This window comes from Acomys minous (assembly GCF_964271855.1).
Source record: "Acomys minous genome assembly, chromosome: 13".
NCBI lineage: Eukaryota > Metazoa > Chordata > Mammalia > Rodentia > Muridae > Acomys > Acomys minous.
Window position 1 is genome coordinate 64,579,300 of NC_140495.1, and position 24,484 is coordinate 64,603,783.

The following is a 24,484-nucleotide window of genomic DNA, read 5'->3' on the forward strand; positions in this document are numbered from 1 at the left end:
TCAGCTTCAGCCTTGAGATCTCAGGCATCTCTAGTTTCCTCCCTTGTCTCCTCGTGTGTTCATATCAGCATTTCTCAAGATTTTAGATCTCAGGATTTCTTTTTTATACTCTTAAGCATCATCTAAAGAGCTGTTATTTGTTTGGATTATGTCCATTGATATTACCACCATGCAAAGTTAAAGGAGTATCTTTCATTTTTAACCATTTCGTCTATTTTTTTTAACCCTATGGAGGAGCCTGTGAGGTTTATAGCCCAACGTTAGAGACATTTGATCTCCTAGAGCTGAAATTATAGGTGGCTGTGAGCTGCCTGATGTAGTTCTGGGAGTAGACTGCTGGCCCCCGGGGAGAATAGCATGTGTGTTCTTAACCCTTGACCCATTTCTTCATCCCTCAAACAGAAGTATCTTAAGATATAGATAAATTCACCAATTGGAATTATAATAAATTAATTCTATAAGTGTCCCGGTTAGGTTCCTTTTGTGATAAAAACACTGACATAAACAACTTTTGGGAGGAGGTTTTAGCTGACACGTTAGCAAGTTAGACAGTCCATCGCTGAGGAAATCAGGACAGGAACTCAAGACAGGAGCCTGGAAACAGGAACTGAAGCAGAGATCATAGGGGAAAGTTTATTGGTGTGCTTGCTTGCTTTCTTATACATCCAGATGACCTGTCCGGGGTGATGTTTCCCACAATGGCCTGAGCCCTCCCACAATGTCATCAGTTAATAAAATGCCCCTATGTGTGCCCACAGGGCAACTGGAGAGGCAGTTCCTCTACTGAGGTCCCTTCCTTTTGTGTCATGTTGACAGAAATCATGTATTTGAAAATGCATTAAAGAAGTTCCATGAACTAAATTTCTCATAGCTAACAGCATAATAAGAAATACTTTAATGAAAGGTAATTATGTTTTCCACAACAACGAAGAATGTGAGGACCAATGTTGGCTTGCTCTCTGCTCCCAGAATCCCTTTAACAGCCAACTTAATTGGAGTCATCTGGATCTTTATAGCATCTATGTCATTCACTGACATGTTTTGATAGAGGTATATAAAGAGACATTTGTCAGGTTGGAAATGGAGTAATATTTATAGCCCTTTTGAATCATTGTGAGTTGTCCTTGTAAGACCCCCTCCCCTGTGCACCCGGTATAGCAAGCATAGCAGCAGTAACGTTATCTTGCAAGGCAAGACTAGAATAATGGGTTCCCGAGATAAGATGAGGCCTGGAGCTCAGAGGAGAAAGATAAAAGCGTGCTTGTCCTTGTCAAACAAAATATTTATGGTCGGCCATCTGGCCCAGGGAGTGGGCAAACTCCCCTGTTCCCATCCGATGGCCGGGCCATAACCTCGCTCCATGTCAAACAAGATATTTATGGATGGCCACCTGGCCCAGAGAACGGGTAAACTCCCCTGCTCCCAGAGCCCACCTAATGACCGGACTATAACCTCGCCTCATTTAAATTTACCAATCAGAGCCCTGTAACTATGCTTTTCGCTTCTGTAACCGAGCTTCCCGCCAAACTCCCTATAAAGGACCCCCTAAAGACTCGCCCGGCGCGCCAGCCTCTTGGGAGACTGAAACGCCCGGGTACCCGTCCCCTTAATAATAAAGCCTCTTGCTTGTTGCAGCCGAAGCCTTGGTCTCGTTGGTTCTTGGTGGGGGTCTCCGCGTTAAGACCGCCGTGTCGGGGGTCTTACATTTGGAGGTCCCACCGAGATCGAGACCCCCGCCTGGGGACCATCGACCCAAATTCGGGAGGTAAGCCTTTGTCTTTGCGCCGGCCGGCTTTGTCGTTGTTGATCGTTGTTAATCGTTACGTGTCTCGGTGTTTGTGCAAACTCTCTGAATCTGGCAAGGGCGGGGGAAGCTGACGGGCTTGTACTCCCCCCTTGTGGCCCGGGGAGACGTCCCTGTGGAATTCTGTACTAGAACCCTGTCTCCTCCAGGGTTATTTGGGGCTCCGGCCCATCTGAGAGGCTATTCGCCTCATCTGGAAGGCGGGGGGTACGGATCCCCTGCGGCGGCCGAGCCGCCGCCTGCAACCGCCGCTTTATTTTTGCTTTGGCGCAAGCGTCCCGCGCAGGCTGTGTCTGGTCTTCTGTGTGTAGTGTTTCTCTGTTGTGTTTCGTTCTATATTTTCGGCACCATGGGTCAGACTCTTGTCACCCCACTAACCCTTACTTTGCAGCACTTCAAAGAGGTCCGTGCCATAGCGCACAATTTGTCAGTAGAAGTTCGCAAGGGCAGATGGAAAACTCTTTGTTCCGCTGAATGGCCTACGCTTTATACCGGGTGGCCACAAGATGGCACTTTTAACCTTTCTCTCATTCTACAGATCAAGTCCAAAATTATAGACCCTGGACCACACGGTCATCCGGACCAGGTCCCCTACATAATGACTTGGGAATCTCTCGTTCGTGACCCCCCTCCATGGGTCAGACCTTTCCTCATTCAGCCCCACTCCGCGACTCCCGCCGGGGCCGGGCCCCACTCCGCGACTCCCGCCGGGGCCGGGCCCCACTCCGCGACTCCCGCCGGGGCCGGGCCCCACTCCGCGACTCCCGCCGGGGCCGGGCCCCACTCCGCGACTCCCGCCGCAACACCCCAGCCGGCGCCTTCTGCTCTGGCGGGTTCCGCTGGGACCGGGCTCCCTCCCGCAATGCCCCTGCCTGTAGTTTCTGCTCTGGCGGGTTCCGCTGGGACCGGGCTCCCTCCCGCAATGCCCCTGCCTGTAGTTTCTGCTCTGGCGGGTTCAGCTGGGACCGGGCTTCCCCTCGCTCCGCCCCAGCCAGTGTCCCCTGCCATGGCAGATTCAGCTGGGACCGGGCTTCCCCTCGCTCCGCCCCAGCCAGTGTCCCCTGCCATGGCAGATTCAGCTGGGACCGGGCTTCACTCCGCTCCGCCCCCCGCTGGGACAGGTCTCTATCCCGCCATTGTCCGTCCAGCCCAGAAGGTCTTGCCGCCAGATGAGGGTCCCCTCCTGGATCTCCTGACTGAAGAACCACCCCCCTACCGGGCCCTAGTGGTTCCAGGTCCAGCCTCATCGGCCGGACCTCCGACTCCCTCGGCTCCTCCCCCGCCGGGGACACCTGGGGATATCACGCCCCGCCCTGAAGATATTGCTCCTACCGCAGCACCCGAGGCCTCACCGATGGCCGGCCGACTCCGTAGCCGGCGCGAAGTTCCACCTCAGACCTCTCAGGCCTTCCCTCTTCGGGCTGGCACGGGTGGCCAGATGCAATATTGGCCGTTTTCCGCCTCAGATCTTTATAATTGGAAAAATAATAACCCTTCTTTTTCTAAGGACCCCTCCCGGCTAACCTCCCTTATTGAGTCCATTCTAGTCACCCATCAACCCACTTGGGATGATTGTCAACAGCTTCTACAGACGCTCCTTACCTCTGAGGAAAAGCAGCGCGTCCTTCTGGAGGCACGCAAGAGCGTCCCAGGAGCTAATGGGCGGCCTACCCAGCTGCCAAATGAGATAGCCAGTGCCTTCCCCTTGGAACGACCCGACTGGGACTTCAATACTGAGGAAGGTAGGGCCCACCTACGCCTTTATCGTCAGCTGCTTATAGCGGGTCTCCAAAAAGCCGCCAGGCGGCCCACCAATTTGGCCCAGGTTAAGATGGTTACTCAAAAAGCAGATGAGACGCCGTCAGCTTTCCTTGAGCGTCTAAAAGAGGCTTATAGGGTCTATACTCCATATGATCCGGAGGACCCCCTCCTGGCCACCACCCTGGCCATGGCTTTTATCTGGCAGTCTGCCCCAGATATCAGACGCAAATTGGAGAAATTGGAGGAACTTAAAGAGAGTACAGTTCAGGATCTTTTAAAGGAGGCAGAGAAAGTTTATAATAAGAGAGAGACGCCGGAAGAGAGAGAAGAAAGGCTTAGGAAAGAGTCTGAAGAAAGGGAAGAGAGATTGAGAAAAGAAGCGGAAGAAAGGGAAAATGCTAGAGATAAGAAGAGACATAGGGAAATGAGTAGACTTTTGGCCACCGTAGTTTCAGGGCGCCAGGATAGTCAGGGCCAGGGAGAACGGAGAAAAACCCCTGTGGATAAGGACCAATGTGCCTATTGTAAGGAGAGAGGTCACTGGGTACGGGACTGTCCCAGGCGTCCCAAAGGGCCCCGTAGAACCCCCCCCTCCGCGGCTCTCCTCAACCTGGAAGACTGAAGAAGTCAGGGTCAGGAGCCTCCCCCTGAACCCCGGCTAACTCTAAATGTGGGGGGGCAACCCGTCACCTTCTTGGTGGATACGGGAGCTCAGCACTCCGTCCTTACCACCGCACCGGGGCCCCTGACAACAAAGACTGACTGGGTGCAAGGAGCGACTGGCGGGAAGCCTTACCGCTGGACCACCGAGAGAAAAGTACATCTTGCCACCGGTAAGGTCTCACATTCCTTTCTTCATGTCCCGGACTGCCCATATCCCCTCCTGGGAAGAGACTTATTAACCAAACTCAAGGCCCAAATTCACTTCGAAGAAGGGCACACTCGTGTGACAGGACCACAAGGGCGGCCTATTCAGACTTTGGTATTAAATTTAGAGGATGAATACAGATTGTATGAGACTGACCCCCCTGGGAGCGATACCCCTAGCCCAGACTGGCAAGCCCTGTATCCATCATCATGGGCCGAAACTGGGGGAATGGGCCTAGCTCACCAACAGCCCCCCATATTAGTACACCTTAAGGCTTCTGCCACCCCAGTCTCTATCCGGCAGTACCCTATGTCACAGGCAGCCTACCTGGGAATACGGCCTCATATTCGGAGACTCCTGGACCAAGGCATACTGACTCCTTGTCAGTCTCCCTGGAACACCCCCTTGCTTCCTGTTAAAAAGCCCGGAACGGGGGATTATCGGCCGGTCCAAGACTTAAGAGAAGTCAACAAACGGGTTGAAGACATACATCCTACTGTCCCCAACCCTTACAACCTATTGACGGGGCTATCCCCAGACCATGTCTGGTACACTGTGCTGGACTTAAAGGATGCTTTCTTCTGCCTAAGACTGCATCCCTCCAGCCAGCCTCTCTTTGCATTCGAATGGAAGGACCCCGACTTGGGGATTTCGGGGCAACTAACATGGACACGGCTGCCACAGGGATTTAAAAATAGTCCCACTCTGTTCGATGAGGCCTTACACCGTGATTTGGCCGACTTCAGGGTACGATACCCAGACCTCATATTGCTCCAATATGTGGACGATCTCCTCCTGGCAGCCCCCTCTAAGGAGAGCTGCCGACGGGGAACCCACGCCCTCCTACAAGTCCTAGGACGGCTGGGGTATCGAGCCTCTTTCAAGAAGGCACAAATTTGCCAGACTGAAGTAACCTACCTAGGTTACTCCATCAAGGATGGACAGAGGTGGCTCACTCCGGCTAGGAAACAAACTGTCCTCCAAATCCCGCCACCGCGGTCCCCCCGTCAGCTCAGAGAATTTTTAGGAACAGCGGGCTTTTGCCGCCTCTGGATCCCTGGGTTCGCGGAACTGGCAGCTCCCCTGTACCCCCTCACCAAGCCAGGAACGATGTTTGTCTGGGGGCCCACCCATCAACAGGCCTTCGAGGCTATTAAGACTGCCTTAATTTCAGCCCCCGCACTGGGGCTGCCCGATTTAACCAAGCCCTTTGAGTTGTTCATTGACGAGAAGCAAGGCTACGCCAAGGGAATTCTAATTCAGAGACTGGGGCCCTGGAAAAGGCCTATAGCCTACCTCTCTAAGAAACTGGACTCCGTGGCAGCAGGCTGGCCCCCTTGCCTACGGATGGTTGCTACAGCCGCCTTACTCCTTAAAGACTCTAATAAACTCACCATGGGACAGCCAATTACTATCTTAGCGCCCCATGCCATGGAATCCCTGGTCCGGCAGCCCCCAGACAGATGGCTCTCCAACGCCCGGGTTACACATTACCAGGCCATGCTTTTAGACTCGGACAGAGTCACCTTTGGGCCAATAACCAATCTCAACCCTGCCACGCTGCTCCCTCTCCCAGACGGGCCCGAGGATCATGACTGTCAGCAAGTCCTGGCGGAAATCCACGGAACCCGCCCTGACCTCACTGACCAGCCCCTCCCTCACCCAGACTTCGTTTGGTATACGGATGGGAGCAGCTTCCTGGATAACGGGACACGACGGGCCGGAGCGGCTATCACCACCACCGACCAGGTAATATGGGCCAGCCCTCTGCCCCCAGGGACCTCCGCCCAGCGTGCTGAACTGATCGCCCTGACCAAGGCCCTGGAACTGGCAAAAGGAAAAAGGCTAACAGTCTATACAGACAGCCGGTATGCCTTCGCCACAGCCCACGTACATGGAGAAATTTATCGGCGCCGAGGACTCCTCACCTCAGAAGGTAAAGAAATTAAAAATAAGACTGAAATCCTGGCCCTCCTGAAGGCCCTCTTTTTACCCCAGCAGCTCAGCATCATCCATTGCCCGGGCCACCAGAAAGGGGACTCTCCTGAGGCTCGAGGTAATCGGCTGGCTGACGAGACAGCCCGCCAAGCCGCTACAAGACCCCTCGACACTCTCGAGGCGCTCTCCTTACAAGGAGACACCGGAGCGCCAAGACAGCAGGACCGGAATTGGAAATTCACCGACGACGACAATCAAAGACTTCAAAAGATGGGCGCGCTTCCTGAAGGCCCTGACCATTGGCGATACCAGGACAAGGTAGTCGTCCCCTCAAAAGAAACTGACTATTTGATTGACTACTTCCACAAGCTCACTCATTTAAGCGCCCAGAAGATGAAGACCCTCCTTGAAAAAGAAGAAACGGACTTTTACCTATTGGGAAAAAAGGAGGCCCTCCAGAGAGCCATTGACAATTGCCGGCCCTGCACGCTGGTCAATACCAACAAGTCCTTAAATTTGTCAGGAACTAGGGTCCGAGGACACTGGCCAGGGACCCATTGGGAAATTGACTTCACGGAGATCAAACCAGGTATATACGGATACCGGTACCTGCTGGTCTTCGTAGATACTTTTTCAGGATGGACTGAAGCCTTCCCCACCAAACATGAGACGGCCAAGGTGGTTTCCAAGAAGCTTTTAGATGATATTTTCCCTCGCTACGGGATGCCACAGGTAATTGGGTCCGACAACGGACCAGCCTTCGTCTCCCAGGTAAGCCAGCAGGTGGCCAAACTACTGGGGATTAATTGGAAATTACATTGTTCTTATAGACCCCAGAGTTCAGGACAGGTAGAGCGCATGAATAGATCTATTAAGGAGACTTTGACTAAATTAATGCTTGCAGCTGACACTAAGGACTGGGTGGCCCTGCTACCCCTGGCCCTATACAGGGTTAGGAACACCCCTGGCCCACATGGACTTACTCCCTTTGAGATTGTCTATGGTTCACATGTTCCTATTGTTCACTTCCTTGACCCAGATATCGGCTCCTTCGCTACCAGGCCTTCCCTCCAGGCACACCTAAGAGCCCTCCAAGAGGTGCAAAATGAGGTATGGAAGCCCCTAGCCCGTGCTTATAAAGACCAGCTTGACAAACCCCTGGCCCCTCACCCATTCCAGGTCGGAGACTACGTCTGGGTCCGACGCCACCGGACCAAGAACCTTGAACCCCGCTGGAAAGGACCTTACGCTGTTCTCCTGACTACCCCGACGGCTCTCAAGGTAGACGGAATTGCCACCTGGATCCACGCAGCCCACGTCAAGGCAGCCAGGGAGACAGACCCAGACAAGACAACATGGAAGGCCCATCGAACCGACAATCCCCTAAAGATAAGACTTTCCCGAACCTGATCCGCCCCATGACCCTTACTTTTCTCCTACTATCCCTCCCCTGGGCCCCGTCTGCCAGCCCTCACACTCCAGTACAACAAACCTGGGAGGTAACCAATGAAGAGGGAGACACCGTCTGGTCGGTCACCGCACTACACCCTCCATGGACTTGGTGGCCGGACCTGACGCCAGACCTCTGTAAGTTGGCAGCCGGGTCACTAACATGGGACCTTCCCGACCACACTGACCTCTCTAATCCCCCGGCTGAAAGACTATGCGTGCCAAATGGGATAGGAAGCACTCTCGGGTGCTCCGGACAGTTCTACCGGGCTAATCTTCGGTCCATTCAGTTCTATGTTTGCCCAGGACAAGGCCAATCTCGGCAGTTCAAGCGCCAATGTGGGGGGGCCCCTGATTTCTTTTGTGCCGCATGGGGCTGTGAAACCACGGGCGAGGCTTCCTGGAACCCCTCTTCCAGTTGGGACCTGATCACGGTAAAGAGAAACAGTAGCTATGACAGGCCAGGAGAAGGAGAAAGAAATGAGTATAAATACCTCCAGACTAAATGCGCCCCCTTCAATAGCCCAGAGGGGCCCTGCAAGAAAAAGTACTGCAACCCCATAGTCATCAAGTTTACAGAAAAAGGAAAGCAGGATCGCCGATGGCTTAAGGGGAACACTTGGGGGTTGCGATTGTATAAATCAAACAAAGACCATGGGCTAATTTTCAAGGTCAAGTTAACCCTGACTACCGCTCCCACCATGGCAATAGGCCCTAACCCTGTCCTGGCCGAGCCACCTCAAGCCCAGCCTAGACCCCAGGTGCTACCCCCACCCGCTCCACCGACGACGTCATTTTCGGTAAATCCTAGCACCCCCTCTGCCCTAGATTCACATCCTAACACGAGAAATCAGCTCCTGGACTTGGTAACGGGGGCATACCAGGCCCTAAACTATACTTCCCCGGAAAAGACTAAGGAATGTTGGATGTGTCTCACCTCCCAACCCCCTTACTATGAGGGAGTTGCCCTTACGACCAGCATTACCAACTCCTCCACCCCAGACAATAGGTGTCTCTCCAATACCCCTCACCGCCTTACGCTGTCTGAAATATCCAGTAAGGGAACTTGCTTAGGGACCGTCCCCTCGTCCCATAAATCCCTGTGCAACACCACTTTGACCAGCACCCTGAAAATTTCGGAAACCAGGTACCTCACTGGCCCAAATGGAACCTACTGGGCCTGTAACACTGGGTTAACCCCATGTGTCACAACATCCGTCCTTAAAATGTCTTCGGACTTCTGTGTATTAGTCCAGCTCTTCCCCAAGATCACATACCATGACCCCTCCGACCTATACCGCTATTTTGAGGGGATTAATCGTTACCCCCGAGAGCCAGTATCCATCACTCTGGCACTGCTACTGGGAGGATTAACAGTCGGGGGAGTTGCGGCAGGGATCGGAACCGGGACTACTGCTCTCACTCAGGTTGCTCATTTTCAGCAGCTACAACAGGCCATGAACGCAGATCTTCAAGCATTAGAAGAATCTATTAGTGCATTAGAACAGTCCCTAACCTCCCTTTCTGAGGTAGTACTCCAAAATCGTAGAGGGTTAGACATTTTATTCCTGAAAGAAGGTGGACTCTGTGCAGCCCTCAAGGAAGAATGTTGTTTTTACGCTGACCATACAGGGGTAGTTAGAGATAGTATGTCCAAGCTGCGAGAAAGACTAAAACAGCGACAGTTACAATTCGAATCAGGACGAACGTGGTATGAAAACTGGTTTAATAAGGCTCCTTGGTTCACCACTTTAATATCTACCATAACAGGCCCTTTGTTAATTATTGTTCTGCTCTTACTTTTTGGGCCCTGCGTTCTTAACAGACTGATGCAATTCATCCGAAACCAAGGCCACCTATCGGTTGTACAGGCCTTGGTTCTAACCCGACAATACCAACAGCTCCAACAGACACAACCAGAGGTCATTGAATGAAAGATTTCATTCAATTTACAACAAGAGGGGGGAATGTAAGACCCCCTCCCCTGTGCACCCGGTATAGCAAGCATAGCAGCAGTAACGTTATCTTGCAAGGCAAGACTAGAATAATGGGTTCCCGAGATAAGATGAGGCCTGGAGCTCAGAGGAGAAAGATAAAAGCGTGCTTGTCCTTGTCAAACAAAATATTTATGGTCGGCCATCTGGCCCAGGGAGTGGGCAAACTCCCCTGTTCCCATCCGATGGCCGGGCCATAACCTCGCTCCATGTCAAACAAGATATTTATGGATGGCCACCTGGCCCAGAGAACGGGTAAACTCCCCTGCTCCCAGAGCCCACCTAATGACCGGACTATAACCTCGCCTCATTTAAATTTACCAATCAGAGCCCTGTAACTATGCTTTTCGCTTCTGTAACCGAGCTTCCCGCCAAACTCCCTATAAAGGACCCCCTAAAGACTCGCCCGGCGCGCCAGCCTCTTGGGAGACTGAAACGCCCGGGTACCCGTCCCCTTAATAATAAAGCCTCTTGCTTGTTGCAGCCGAAGCCTTGGTCTCGTTGGTTCTTGGTGGGGGTCTCCGCGTTAAGACCGCCGTGTCGGGGGTCTTACAGTCCTCTCTGGGTCTACATCAGAACTGCCCAAGTGGCGAGGGCTCAAAGACTTGCTGCTGCGTAGCATCTGAAATGCTGTCTGTGTCCTGCTACACTCTGTTAGAACCCACTGGCCCACCTCCAATGGCTCTCTTTAGCCCTGCTCCATCTTACAACTTCCTGTGTGTGTGTCATATGACTGATCTATATCTCCTGATGTTGGCACATTTCATGGTACAACCACATCTTCTAAGGGGAAAAGAACCCAGGAAAAGTCTTCCTCCTTGTAATAGTGTCTGTGCCCACGAGGCTGTGCTCACCTGTAAGTGCAGTGAATAGCAGTTGACTGACAGCATCTTTTTGTGTGTCCAGCCACCAGAAGTTTTCTCTCTCATTGCCTTTACACCACAGGGTAAATGAAAACAAAATGAACAAGGCCAATGACATTTTAATACTATAATTAAAGCATGAATCCCCTAAACAAACAAACAAACAAACAAAAAAAGAAATCAGGGACCCCTAAGGGTCTGTAGATTGCAGCATGAAACCTGGTTGCTCATGGCATAGTATTTTGTGTATGTGTACATATGCATGTGCATGAGTGTACAGTCTGTGTGTATGTGTGTAGGTGTGTGCATGTGCATGTAGAGTTCAGAGGACAACTTTGGGTGCTGGTTCCTTCTCAGAGCCTCCCATCTTTTGTTTGAGACAGGTTCTCTCATAGGCCTAGCACATCAGACCCGCTGGCTAGGAAGCCTCAAGATTCATCTATTTTTATTTCCCTATGCTGGGATTACAACTGTGAGCCACCACAGCCAGCTTTTTATGTGGCTTCTGGGGATCTGAAACTAGGTTCTCATACTTGAGGGGGAAAAAAGCACTTTACTGACATGCCATCCCCAGAGACCCTTCGTGGCGTACCACTATTAGCAGATTTTAACTGATTCATGTGTGTGTTGGCAAGCTGTGCTCCTCCTGTGGTATGGCAATGCGTTTAGTTTCCATGGAGCACTGGATCGAGTCATCCAGTTCAAACTGTTCGCAAAGGTTGCCGCTGTGCCCACAGCTTCTCTGGATGCTTTTACTCGTTAGAAAGACAAGATACAGAATCCCACAGCCAACTCAAGGGGGCATAAAACCTAGAGAACATGAAGAGTAGTGACAGAAAGCCACACTGAAAGCTGAGTGGGTGGGGCTCGGCTGGCACTGTACAGTCTGTGACTTTACAAGATAATTCTGGGTACAGTAGGGGCCATCGGTAGTTTTGGGATTGGAGAATGGTGGGTGAAATCCACAGTTGCTGAGAGCAAGGGACCCAAACAGCAGACACAAACATATACATGCACGCACGCACGCACGCACGCACGCACGCACTCACATGTGCTAGGGAAGGAGGGATAAATGGAACATCCTAAGTGGCCTGTATCCCTGGCAGACGCTGTCATGGAACTGTCAAAAATATCAGACATGACAAAACTCCACCAGGCTGTGGCTGCAGGGGACTGCAATTCAGTAAAGAAGATTTTGAAGAAAGGTCTCTGTGATCCAAACTACAAGGACGTGGACTGGAATGACAGGACCCCGCTTCACTGGGCTGCAGTCAGAGGTGAGTAGAGCATGCCTCTGCCCGCCGCTTCCTTGTGCTGCCGGAGGGCATCAGGCTGTGCCGGAGAGTGTTGGATGGAACACTTCAACCCTGGCGTTAACCCTCCCTAGTGATAGCACCTGGACCATGGTATGTAATGTTTTGGGACCCCTCCCCCTTTAACTCTGCTATATGAGGGGGGCAGGGATGCTACGCTGGAGTTTTTTGATGGGGTGTTAGATAATGTGTACAATGAGGAGACCATACATGTGCTGCTCTCAGTTAGTCCTCTGTCATCATGACATCATGAATGGAGTATATGAGGATCCCCGCCCCTCCCAGCACATCTCAGTTACATGACAGGAAGTTACGGACAAAACTCAAGTCTTTCAATATTAGTGCTGGAGAGATGACTCTGCAGTTAGGAGTGCTCTGCCTCTGGGGCACCTGCACACATGTGCACTATGCATGGGCATGAGCACCTGCACACACACACACACACACACACACACACACACATACATTTAAAAAGTCTTTAGTAATAAACACCACCACATGATGCTAAGTAAAGCATTATAGTCAATTACTCATCTTCTCTCTTGTGGGGAGAAGGACAAGGCAGAAAGCAGGACCAGCTACAAAAGACTTGGTTGAGATATTTGTGCAGAAATCTAAGTAGGGAGCATTGGTAGCCATACCAGGGAACTGTTTTGGGGGAACATGTGCTGTATGTTGGGCATTGTGCTGGGTGCTTCATGTCTGAGAATTCTTTCATACTCCGCAAGGATTTGCTGAGGCCTGTGGTAACAACTCTAATTTACAAATGAGGGATGAGGGCATTGAGCATGAGGCATTTGTTTCTTTTTCTTTTCTTCCCCACCCCCTCTGTTCTCCCTCCTCCTCTTCCTCTTCTTCCTCTTCTTTCTCCTCCTCCTCCTCCTCATCTTTCTTCTTTTTCTTCAGACAGGATTTCTCTGTGTAGCCCTGAATGTCCTGGAACTCACTCTACAGGCCAGGTTGGCCTCGAACTCAGAGATCCACCTTCCTCTGCCTCTCGAGTGCTGGAATTCAGAGTATGCGCTACCATCCAGCCAGGAATTTGTTTCTTATCCAAGGTACCATTTGTTGGTGATGGGAGCCCATATCTAGAAAACCAGTGTTCTTAAACTGTGTCAGCTGAGTTCTAAGTGTGCTCAAATTGCTGATTATAATTATTTTGTTAGTGTGTATATCTATGATGTGTGTAGGTGTGTGTGTGTGTGTGTGTGTGTGTGTGTGTGTGTGTGTGTGTGTGTGCGCCATGGTGTACATATGGAGATCAGAAGTCAGGTCTCTTTTTCTTTATATAAGTCTGGTTCAGGTCACCAGGCTTATATGACCAATTTCATTGACAAAAATTTTAAAATATTTTTATTTAAAAAAATTTAAATTACTTATCTTTAATATTTTATTATATGTTTATTATTTAAAACAGTTTTTAAATTTAAGAACATTTTGATTATATTCTTTCTCTCCTTCAAGTCCTTCCAGAACCTCTCCTCCCCCCTACCCACCCAACTTTAAATTCTTTCTCAAAACAAAAACAAACAAACAAACAAACAAACAAACAAAACCCCAATACAATAGCAACCTTCCAAAACCAAGAAAACAAGACCACACCTAAAAAGAAAAAAAAACAATGGCAGTGGTGGATGAAGAGAAGGAACAGGGTAGGATAGGAAGGTGGAGGAAAATGAGGGCAGGGATCAGGTGTAGGGAGAGGACAGACGTCTTGCAAGAAGAAGAGAAACCATGGGTGGGGACATCTCCGAGACAAGCTGGACATCTTGGGAGGATATGAAAGCGATTCTAGTAGTGTGGGATTATGGAGACTAAACAAGCCATTTTCTAATCAGACAGAACTTCTAGTGGAGGGAGGAGACCACCAACCCACCCACAAAAACTTCAACCCAAAATTCACCCTGCTTACAAGATGTGCAGGGATAAAGATAGAGCAGAGATTGAGGGATCGTCCAACCAATGCCTGGCCCAACCTGAGACCCGCCCCATTGGAGAGAGCCAACCCCGACACTATTAAGTTTCCTCTGCTATGCTTGCAGATAGGTTCATAGCATAGCTGTCCTTTGAAAGGCTCTACCCATCAGCTGATGGAAACGGATGCTGAGATTCACTGCCAAACATTGGGCAGAGCACAGAGAGCTTTGTGGAAGAGGGGGTAAGGGTAGAAGGACCTGGAAGGGAGAGGAGATCCACAAGAAGACTAATAGTCATCTAACCTGGGACTAAGGGCCTTGCAGAGTCTGAAGCACCAACCAGTGACCATGCACAGACTGGACCTAGGCCCCCTACATGTATGTACTCAATGGGCAGCTTGGTCTTCATGTGGGTCCCCTAGTCAGGGGAGCAGGACCTGCCTCTGACATGGTTGCCTTGCCTGCTTTTAGATCACATCCCCCTGGCAGAGCTGCTTTGTCTGGCCGCAGTGGAAGAGGATGCACTCAGTCCTGACGCAACTTCATGTGCTGGGCTGGGTTGGTAGCGGGGTGGGGTGGGATGAGGTGAGGAGCTCCCCTTCTGTGAGGGGCAATGGGGGAAGAAGAAGGAAGGGTGGAACTGGAAGGAGAGGAGGGAGGGGGCTATGATCCAGATATAAAGTGATCAACAAACAAACGAACAAACAAAACAAAACCCCAAACCACTAGCTTACAGCCAAATAAAAGCAAACATAAAAAAAACAACTGTGGAGTCCCTTCTATAGTTGGTTAACTACTTGTAACATGAGGCATGTCCTTGAGTAACTGATAAACCCAGTTTCGTTCTATGGAAGAAAACTGATATCTGCTCTCCCAGCAGACGTACGACGTGACAGCTGAGTTGTTAACTTTTACCCTTGTGACTAGGTTTTCATTAATTAATTAATTAATTTGTTTTTTTAAAGAATAAAACAAAATAAAATACAACTATCCCATTGAAGTTGAAGAAGACAAACCAACAGAAGGCAAAGAGCCAAGAAAAGGCACAAGAATCAGAAACACACCCAGGAACCCCATAAAAACACTAAATTGAAAGCCACACTATATATTCAGAGGGCCTGGTGCAGACCCCTGTGGGCTTATACAAATGCTTCAGTCTCTGTGAGTTCTTAAGAGCTTTGTTCATCTTGATTTAAGGGGCCTTAATTTTGTTAGTGTTCTCCGTATCCTATGGCTCTTAAACTGTTTTCCTGCCTCGTCTTCTGCAGGGATCCCTGAGCTCTTAGGGGAGGGATTTGATGGTGACATCCCAGTTAGACTTGAGCATTCCAAGGTCTCTCTCAGTCTCTGAGTAATGTCTGACTGTGAGTCTCTGTATTTGTTCCCATCTGCTGCAGGAGGAGGCTTCTCTGATGAAGGCTGCTCGAGACACTGGTCTATGAGTATAGCAGAGTATCATTAGGAGTCATCTTATCAGTACATGTTTTTCTTCTTCTTTTAGACAAGTATTAATTGGTTTTACCATAGGTCCCTGGGCTATCTACTCTCAGGTTCTTGGCCACCCAAGCAGTGTTGGGTGTGAGTTCCATCTCATGGAGTGGGCCTTAAATCCAATCAGCTATTGGTTGGTTACTCCCACAGGCTTTGTGCCACCGTTGCCTTAGCATATCTTTCATTTAGCATATCTTTCAGACAGGACACCATTGTAGATAACAGAGTTTGTAGCTGGCTTGGTGTTCACATTTCTCTTTTGAGAGCATGAAGAATAACTTGCTGTGTCAAAGACGCTGACACATAGGGGTGCAGGCTCAGCATCTCCATCTTCATTGAGCTATATAGGGGCTGACTTCAGCAGTGGGGCCTTAATGTTAGTTTGTGGACAGCAACCTATATTCTTGGCAACAGCCTGAGTTGTTTGGGAATTCCCATGGGACCCCTTTGACCAATAACTCAATTAAACTAATCCTGACACTTGTAGCTTTGTTTGGTGATAAAGAGATCGCCAGTTGGGACTCTGACACCCCCATTATTTTGCAATTTCATTTATATTTCATAGATACATATGAAATATGTACATAAATTCATATATACATATATGTTTCTACTATATTAGATTTCTCTATTACCCCTCAAATGCCTCTAAATTTTAGCTGTCCCTCCCTGTATTCCCTTTTACATAAAAGCCCCCTACATTCTTCTATAACTATTTACTTTATTTCCCTTTTCTAATGAGAGAGGTCTACCTGTACCCTCTCGTCCATTACTTTATAGCTAACCTCTGTGGTCTATGGATTGGAGCTTGGTTCATTAACTTCATACCTGATATCCACATATAAGTGAATACATACCATATTTGCCTTCGTGAGTCTGGGGTGTCTCACTCAGGATGATTTTTTTCTAGTTTTATTCATTTGCCTGCAAATTCAAAATGTCATTTTTTTTTTTACAGTTGAGTACTATTTCATCATATAAAAGTATCATGTTTTTATTCATCCATTCTTCTAGTGAGGGGCATCTAGGTTGTTTCCAATTTCTGGCTACTATAAATGGAGCAGACAGTTCAAGAACTGTGTGGGATACAGAGTAAGTTCAAGGCCAGTCTTTGAAACTCAACTAGACTCTCTCTCAGAATAAGAAGAAATGAGAGTTCAAAGGAATATAACTCAGTGATGGAGACCTTGCATAGAGCATGTGGGGCCCTACCTTCAGTTCCAAATTCTATATAATAAAAATTATAAAAACAGAGAATGCATTGCAGCTGCAGAAGCAGTGAGAGTTGCTAGTGCATAGATGGGGAAGACTTGAGCAAGGCCTGGGACCGTGGACAGAAAGGATGGCTGTTCTAGAAAGAATACGGAAGTTCTTAGAGGGCTCAGGACTACGCTGTTAAGGTTGTTTCTGGTTTCAGACCACTGAGGACATTTTTATTTCAACTCCGTCTTCTCTCTCCATGGTTTATCTAAGGGCAAATGGAGGTGATACATCTGCTGATACAGTACGGAGCCAGACCCTGCTTGGTCACTGATGTAGGCTGGACCGCAGCTCACTTTGCTGCTGAGTCAGGCCATCTGAGTGTGCTCAAAACTCTCCATGCACTGCATGCTGCCATTGATGCTGCCGACTTCTTTGGAGACACACCCAAGAGGATTGCACAAATCTACGGTCAGAAAGCCTGTGTGGACTTCCTGGAAAAGTAAGTCCTGTGTTTTCCCAGCTATGGAAAGGAGCCCACAATCAGAGTTTTTGTCAATTGAATACTTTTTAGATAAATGAAAATGGAGACCCAGCCCAGCGCTTCTCAACCTTCTTAATGCTGTGACCCTTTAATAAAGTTCCTCATGTTGTGGTAAGCCCCATCCATAAAAGTATTCCATTTCTGCTTCACAACTGTAATTTTGCTAATGTTTTGAATCATAATGTAAGCATATGATATGCAGGATATCTGATATGCAACCCAAAAGCGGTTGTGGCCCATATTTTGAAAACCAGTGAAAAAATGGACTGGTATTATAAGTTTTTAAAGGATTATTTACTTTTATGCATATGAGTGTTTCATCCATGTGTATGTATGTGCACTGTGGGAAGCCAGAAGAGGGGGTCAGATCCCCCTGGAGCTGGAGTTACCAACTGTCATAAGCAGCAATGCTCGTGCTAGAAACAGAACTCTGGGTCCTCTGCAATAAAAGAGCTAGTGCTCTTAACATCTGAGCTATCTTTCTAGACCCTGTAATAATTTAAAAATGGATTTTAAGGTTTTTTTTAAAAAAATAAGGATGACAACTTGTGGTTGAAAAGTACATAGATCTTTCCATTTAGATCCTTCAAAAATTATCTCTAATAAGAACTGGACACTAAGTTGGAGGATAGGACATGGCCACCCTTGCGATTCTGAGAAGTACTTGAGCTAGCTGTGTGACTTTGTGCAAGTTAAAACCAGCTCCCTTACCCTCGGTTTCCTCATACATACAGTACAGCAGGGGCTGAGGCGATGGCCCAGTCAGTGAGGTGCTTGCCACACTACCAAGAAGACCTGAGTTTGGGTCCTCGGCGCTCATATAAAACCAGCCAAGGTGGCCATATCTGTAGCTCCAGTTTGAGAGTTTACAGACAGAAGATCATAGGAGCTTGCTGGGCAGCCAGTCTGGACAAAAGTACAAGCTGTAAGCTCAGTGCTTAGTCCATGTGAGGCCCTGGGTTCAACTTTTTGGCACTGCCATCCCCCTAAAAAGTTAAACTAGTAAAACGGTTGCCTAGGATGAGATTGACTATAGAAGTAACTGTTTTAGAAATGGCATCGTGACTGCTCCGACGTATGGTCGAGGAGAAGGTGTTTACTGCAGATATGGGGGAGAGTACAGTTAGAGGTCCCTGGAATAGTCCAGTGCAGGGAAAGAAAGTAGTAGATTAAACATGGTCAGTAGAATGGACTGTGGCCGTGAGAGGAAACCAAGAGAGGAAGAGAAGAGGGAGAGCAAAGAGGAGAGATGGCCAAGAGGACCAAGAGCCAAGAAAACACATGGCACAAGTGGTGGGGTTACATAAGATTGAGAAGCTGTGGGGAAGGAAGCCCATGAGCTGGAGAAGCTTATGGTGTGGGGGGGAGGGCAGGGTGAGAAGAGCCAGAGTGTCACCGTGGACCCAAATAACATGTATTTGTAATGCCAAGAGAGCCTGGAGGCCAGCATGTGCTTTGGTATGTGGATAGGCACCGCGGTCAGCCATTTGTCCCCGGCTTCTTTCGGACCTTACATCACTAAACGTTCTACTTCTGGGCTTGACCTGCTGATGAAAACCCCAGAAGTAAGCAGATGAGGGCTGGTGGGGAACTAGAGATGTCTCTTTCTAGCTAAGCCCCTACAGTGGCTTGTTGAGTCTTCCTTTCCACTGGAAGCCATGAAGGGACACAATTTCTCAACCTCCACACTTCCAGCTTCTACAAAGGCCCACATCAGTCAACCTTTGTCTTCCCACCCTTTCTGTGTCATGGTGCTCCTCCACCTAGAACCTTGATATCTTCTACAAGAAAGCCACCCCTGTCTTCTTTGTTTAGTCTTCGATTCTTCCCGTATTGTTGATTGTTCCTACCCTTTTCTTCCCACTCCTTATTTGGTCTGTGAACATGTTCAAATAGATCTTACTAAGCAAATGAACGAAGAGCTAGACACACACACACACACACACACACACACACACACACACACACACACACACACCTCCCCTAGGCTACTCGGGAGGGAATTTATTTATAGAATTGTTTCTCCTCCCTCTTCTCTCCATCACTTTTCAGAAGCCTTCCCCATCTCTGTACTGAGTCATTTCTTATACGAGCAATTAGAAGCTTCCTGTTTCTGACAAATGTCCCCTTCTCCATCCATAGCTAGTTAGTCTTTAAGCATGCCTCTTCTTCCTCCCTCCCTTTGTCTTTCCTCTCTCCTCTTGTTCCCTTCTTCCTTTCCCCATCCCTCCATCCCTCCTCTCCTTCCTTCCTTCATTTGTGTGTGTGTCTCACTATATAACACAGCTTGGCCTTCAATTCATGACCCTCCTACTTCAGTTTTCCAGGTGCCAGGATCACAGGCAGGCACACCCGCCCACGTGGGCCCAGTTCCTCGGTATTTATCCTTGAGAACCTATCAATGCTGGAATCCCTCAGCGTCCTGACCTTAGCTTACTCTTGATTCCCTCCAGCCCCATCGATCTTAGCTCCTCCTTAGTGACCAGATGCACAAGGCATTTGGCCCGAGCGTAACTAAAGCGGAATGGGCACTGCCAGGGAAATTGGGCAGGCAATGCCGAGCAGACAAAAGCAAATGTCAGCTGCATCACATGTGAATCGCACCTAACTATCATTTCCCACCAGGAACTTATTTCCCTTTGGATATTAGAACATTCAGAGGGATGATGTCTGGATGAAGGTGGAATTAGTGTGGTCCTGCAAAGATAGTGAAGACCTGGCAGAAGAGGGAGGGGGGAAAACCGGTTGATCTGGGGGGAGGGAATGTGGAGGGATGAAGGCCCGGGCTGACTGGGTGACCACAGCCAGGAAGACTTACAGGCTAAAGTGGGTGGGTGGAGGAGTGTAGTGAGTTAGGCAAGAGGCCAGTGCTCAACTCATCATGGGATTGATGAGCTGAAAAGACAGGCTAGCAAAGTTGCTCATACAATACAGGGTGTTGCAGTGGGTGTACTACTGTAGTGGAGTTAGAGGTTTTGTGACTCCAGGCAAAAATAAAAAAATAAAAAAAATAAAAAAAAATAAATAAAACAAAACAAAAATAAAAATAAAAAAACAGAGGATTTCTTTATAGTTCACATTGTGAGGAAGTGAGCTCCTAGGCTATTTTTATTTAATTTACCTATACATACTGATTGATTAAAATGGAATGAGCTAATGGGTGAGACGGATTTATAGCATATAAATTTATTGGAGCAGCTTTCCCCTCCTTCAGCTAGTTTCCCTGGTATCTGAGATGTTCTGAATGGTAGCTTTAGAGTCTAAAGTGTACACCTGGACGCGGGTGAACTTGGCCTCCCTCATTCTCAATTTAACATCCGTGGTCTGCACTGTGTGTAGCGCTCAGGACGCGAGGCAAAGCCAACGCTGGCCAGGCTCCTTCCCCCCTCACAGGCTGCTCTCTTTGTATACAGGGCAGAACCGGAATGCAGGGACAACCGCCGGAGAGGGCTACTGATTGATGAACAGGACCCAGATTGGGACCTCAAGAAAAGGGAGCTAGAGCTGTCTCTTCCTGCCCCAAATCAAAATACCAAGAAAACGAAGAAGAGAGTTCGAGGCTCTACCAGGCTCAGCCATTCCAAGGCCTGGCGACTATGAGAAGGCAGAGCCCCCACAGACTCAAGCAGTCCTAGCCTGGAGCTGGACGGGTTCACAGGCTTCCTTGTCTCACAAGATCTGACCCAGCCACCGCAACTCAGGCTTCTACAGAAAGTCACAGCTAGCCAGCCATCCAGGTGGAAAGTATTGCCAGAGTGTTCTCCATAGGAGCCACAGGTCTCCTTACTAAAGCCACATGCCCACAAGCGCAACCCAGAGAGGACACAGCAGACAGACAGCTGCTTGCTTTTCGTTTTTTAGTGATTTGCAGTGTCAGCATGCCCCGCCCCTCACCCCACCAACGCACACAAAGATAGAGAATGTTCCCAGATCAAAAAAAAAAGAGCTCTTCCATTGAAATTGAGTCCACTGGGGGCTGGGGGGGGGGGGCAGGGGTGAGGGAAGTAAAACAAAAACAAAAATCTAAAAGAACTTCCCAACGTGACTGATTCAATCTATGAATAAAATTATTATTATTTTTTGTCATAGAACTAAAAAAACAAACAAACCAACCAAAAAATGTGAGCTAGTTCTTTCAGTGTTCAGCCTTTTTCTTTCTTTTTTTTTTTTTTTTTTTTTTTTTTTTTTTTTTTTTTTGGTCTTATTGGAGCCCACAGTCCTAGCATTGACAATTTTACCCATGATCACATCCACCTATGAGCAATGCAATGGCCAATGCAGCCACTCAGTGAGACGACAAATGAAAAACCTGGCATAAAGGGACTGTGTCCCGCACACCAACAAACATCAGCAAAAAATGATGAAATGTGGGTCTGTTGGTTTAGTTTTTCAGTGATAGATTTTACAAAAGTTAGATCAGATAGTCCAAGAATACTACAGCATCTAAAGTGAGACCTAAAATGGATATTGAAGTTTTGAAGACAGTATAAGAAAATGTTAAATGCCTTATTAACTACTTTTAATATTGATTTGCTGATATACGTCAGATGTTTTAGTGCTAAGTAAAATGTTATTAAAATTAAATTTAGGATTTCTACTTTTTATTTTTATGCCTTTTTCAGTATGAGAATATTTGTAGGGTAGTCTTTTTGCATTTATATATAACATTGATTATATTTGGGGGGACATATGCACACGTCACAGTGTGTGTGTGTGTGCACGTGTGTGCATGCACACGCATGGGCACATGTCTTATGAATGCCAAAAAACAACTTGTGGGAGGCAGTACTCTCTTTTTACCATGTGGGTCCTGGGAATCAAACTCAATGACCAGGCTTGGTGGCAAGGGCCCTTACCCACTGAGTCATCTTACCAGCTCTACTTTACTTTTTAAAGCGTATGTCTACTAGAATGTTTTAAACTTCTTCTGTGCCTGAATCTTGGGATTCAGATATTTCAAGTCTCCAGAAGGAGATGGTGCTGGCATATTTTACTTTAGTGACCTGCTCTACAATCTTCTAGATCAATTAATTTCTCTGCCTGAATCAATAACCTTAGCTACTGATTATCATGGCTATATACTCTTTAATTAATCATCTGTTGATTTGGGCCATGTTTGGTTTGAATTTTTCAAACTTAAGAAGGAAAATGTCAATCCTTTACAGGATAGTGGTGTAGCTATAGAAAACCCTCCCAGTGTTTCTGAAAAAAAAAAAAAAAGAAGGATCCTCCCCCATCAGCTGTCAATGACTCCTCAGCTAGGAGTGGGGAAATCTCCTGAGCTCCCCTCCCATTTGTGTGGGAGTGCTGACTGGCTAGATCTTGTGCCAGTCTTTTGCAGATAGCCGGAGTTGCTCTGAATTCATGAGTTTAATGGCCATCATATCTTGCACAATGGCACTTCTCCCCAACCTTTGTTCTTACATCTTTTCTGTTCCCTCTTCATGATGTTTCCTTAGTGCTCTGTGTGTGTGTGTGTGTGTGTGTGTGTGTGTGTGTGTGTGTGTGTAATGTCTCACTCAGGGCAAAGCACTTAACAATAATTTATTTTAATCACTCTGGCCTATAGTCTCTACATTGATGACTGTCCATTGTGTGTTTCTCTCATCACGGCTGAGAGAAATACTAATCTATGTGTGTGTCCATTCAGCAAAATAACAGTAGCAGGTCACATCCTAGAGCCTGTGACCTGCTTAGCAATTTAGCCTGCTTAGATTTTAACTAGGTTTACAGTACCAGCTAAGAGTTCTTTCCTTTGTAGCTAGCCTCAAATCTAATCAGAAAGCAATTGCTTGTTTCTATGATAGCCATACCGTGACTGCACCAGTGACTGGAAAATCAGTACTTTAGCTTGCGGGGTCTACCATTGGGTCAGTCAACTGATGGCTTTCCTCTCTCAGTAGCTAATATAGTACCTGGCAGCTCTAGTAAAGGTAGCCAAAAAGGAGAAGATTCCAAATTGGTTCCAGCCTAATTTCTATACACCCTACAAACAAAGTATGCGATATCTTCAGCAATGGTGGTCTTACCATGTAGCCGTGATGGACAACCAAGAGCACTGACAATAGCCTGTGTTGTGTCAGAGCCCCTGTGGGCCTTCCTGACCAAAGACTCACAAGAAACTATTCTATGTGTAGCAATGAGACTTTCATTTAATAACCCACATCTTCTGAGAACCTCTATGCAATATTTTCTTCTTTTTGTTTAGTCTAGAGCCACAGCCTATGAAATAGTGCTACACTCATTCAGGGAGACTCTTCCTAAGTTCAACATCTCTGGAAACACCCCCAGAGACATGAATAAAGGCGTGTCTCCCTGGTGATATTAAATCCCATCCAGTTCACAATGAAGATTAACCATCAATTAACCCTCAGAAGTGCTGCTGGTACCATGAATTTGGACCACTGAAACGATGGAAAAACAATGAATATTTGCCTTAAGTGTTGTGGTAGTTGGAATGTGAATATCTACCACATTCTTAGGGATTTCAGTACCTGGTCCTTACTCACCAGCACATTGTGGGAAGGCATGAGAGGTATGGCTGCTAGAAGAAGTGCATCACCGAGGACAGGCTTTCAGAGTTAAAAGAGCTTGCCCTATTCCCAGTGAACTCTCTCTGCTTCATGCTTGTGGTTCAACTCGTGAGGCCTCCGCTTCCTGCTGCTGCCACCATGCCTTTGTCCTTCTATCATGGACTCTAACTATTTGGTACCATGAACGTAAATAAACTTTTCCGTTTATAAGTTGCTTTGGTCATGGTGTCTTATCACAGCAATAGAAAAGTAACTAATAAAAGTGTATGGAGTGATTTGTTATAACAGCCCTAGAAAACTAACTGAGAAGCCTTTTAGATAAAAGCATGGATCACAGAAATTGGCATTCTGTATTCATTGTCATGTTAGAAAGTGTATTAGAGAGACTTAGGAAATGCTTTTTCAAATAATATCATTTGAGCCCTGTGACTCCTGGGTGGAAAAATGAAGACTATAACACAAACCTGTTGGTTCCTGATTGAGATCAACTTTCAAGACACCTAGAGGACACATTGCTCTGTGTATGTCAGCACCCATCGCTTGATTGTTTGGGCCTGTTCGGATCAACAATTGAATTATTTGGAAACTTTCCTTTCGTTATGCATGATTTTTATCTTTTTTTCCCATCTTCACTTACGTGTATATGGGGTGCATGTGTGTGTTTGTGCATTGTGTGTGCACATCTGTATTTTAGTGCACGTGCATGGAGAGGACCAAGGTTGATGTCAGGCAGCATCCTCCATCACTTTTTTACCTTATCCACTGATAAGGTAGCAAACCTAGTCCTTGTTAACTGTGGTGGTTTGAAAG

The 24,484-nt window shown here is 47.7% G+C and overlaps 1 protein-coding gene across 3 annotated transcripts in view; it reads left to right on the forward strand.

Annotated features, from left to right (window-relative positions):
• ANKRD66 (ankyrin repeat domain 66) overlaps positions 1–21,110 on the forward strand; it is a 42,573-nt gene extending 21,463 nt beyond the window's left edge. For all 3 annotated transcript variants that reach the window (XM_084754853.1, XM_084754854.1, XM_084754852.1), the window contains exons 2-4: positions 11,784–11,954; positions 16,871–17,099; positions 20,555–21,110. In XM_084754853.1, coding sequence (XP_084610979.1) covers positions 11,792–11,954; positions 16,871–17,099; positions 20,555–20,741 — 579 coding nt within the window. In that variant the 5' untranslated portion in view covers positions 11,784–11,791 and the 3' untranslated portion in view covers positions 20,742–21,110. The remainder of the gene's footprint in view (positions 1–11,783; positions 11,955–16,870; positions 17,100–20,554) is intronic.
• The last annotated feature ends 3,374 nt before the right edge of the window (positions 21,111–24,484 follow it).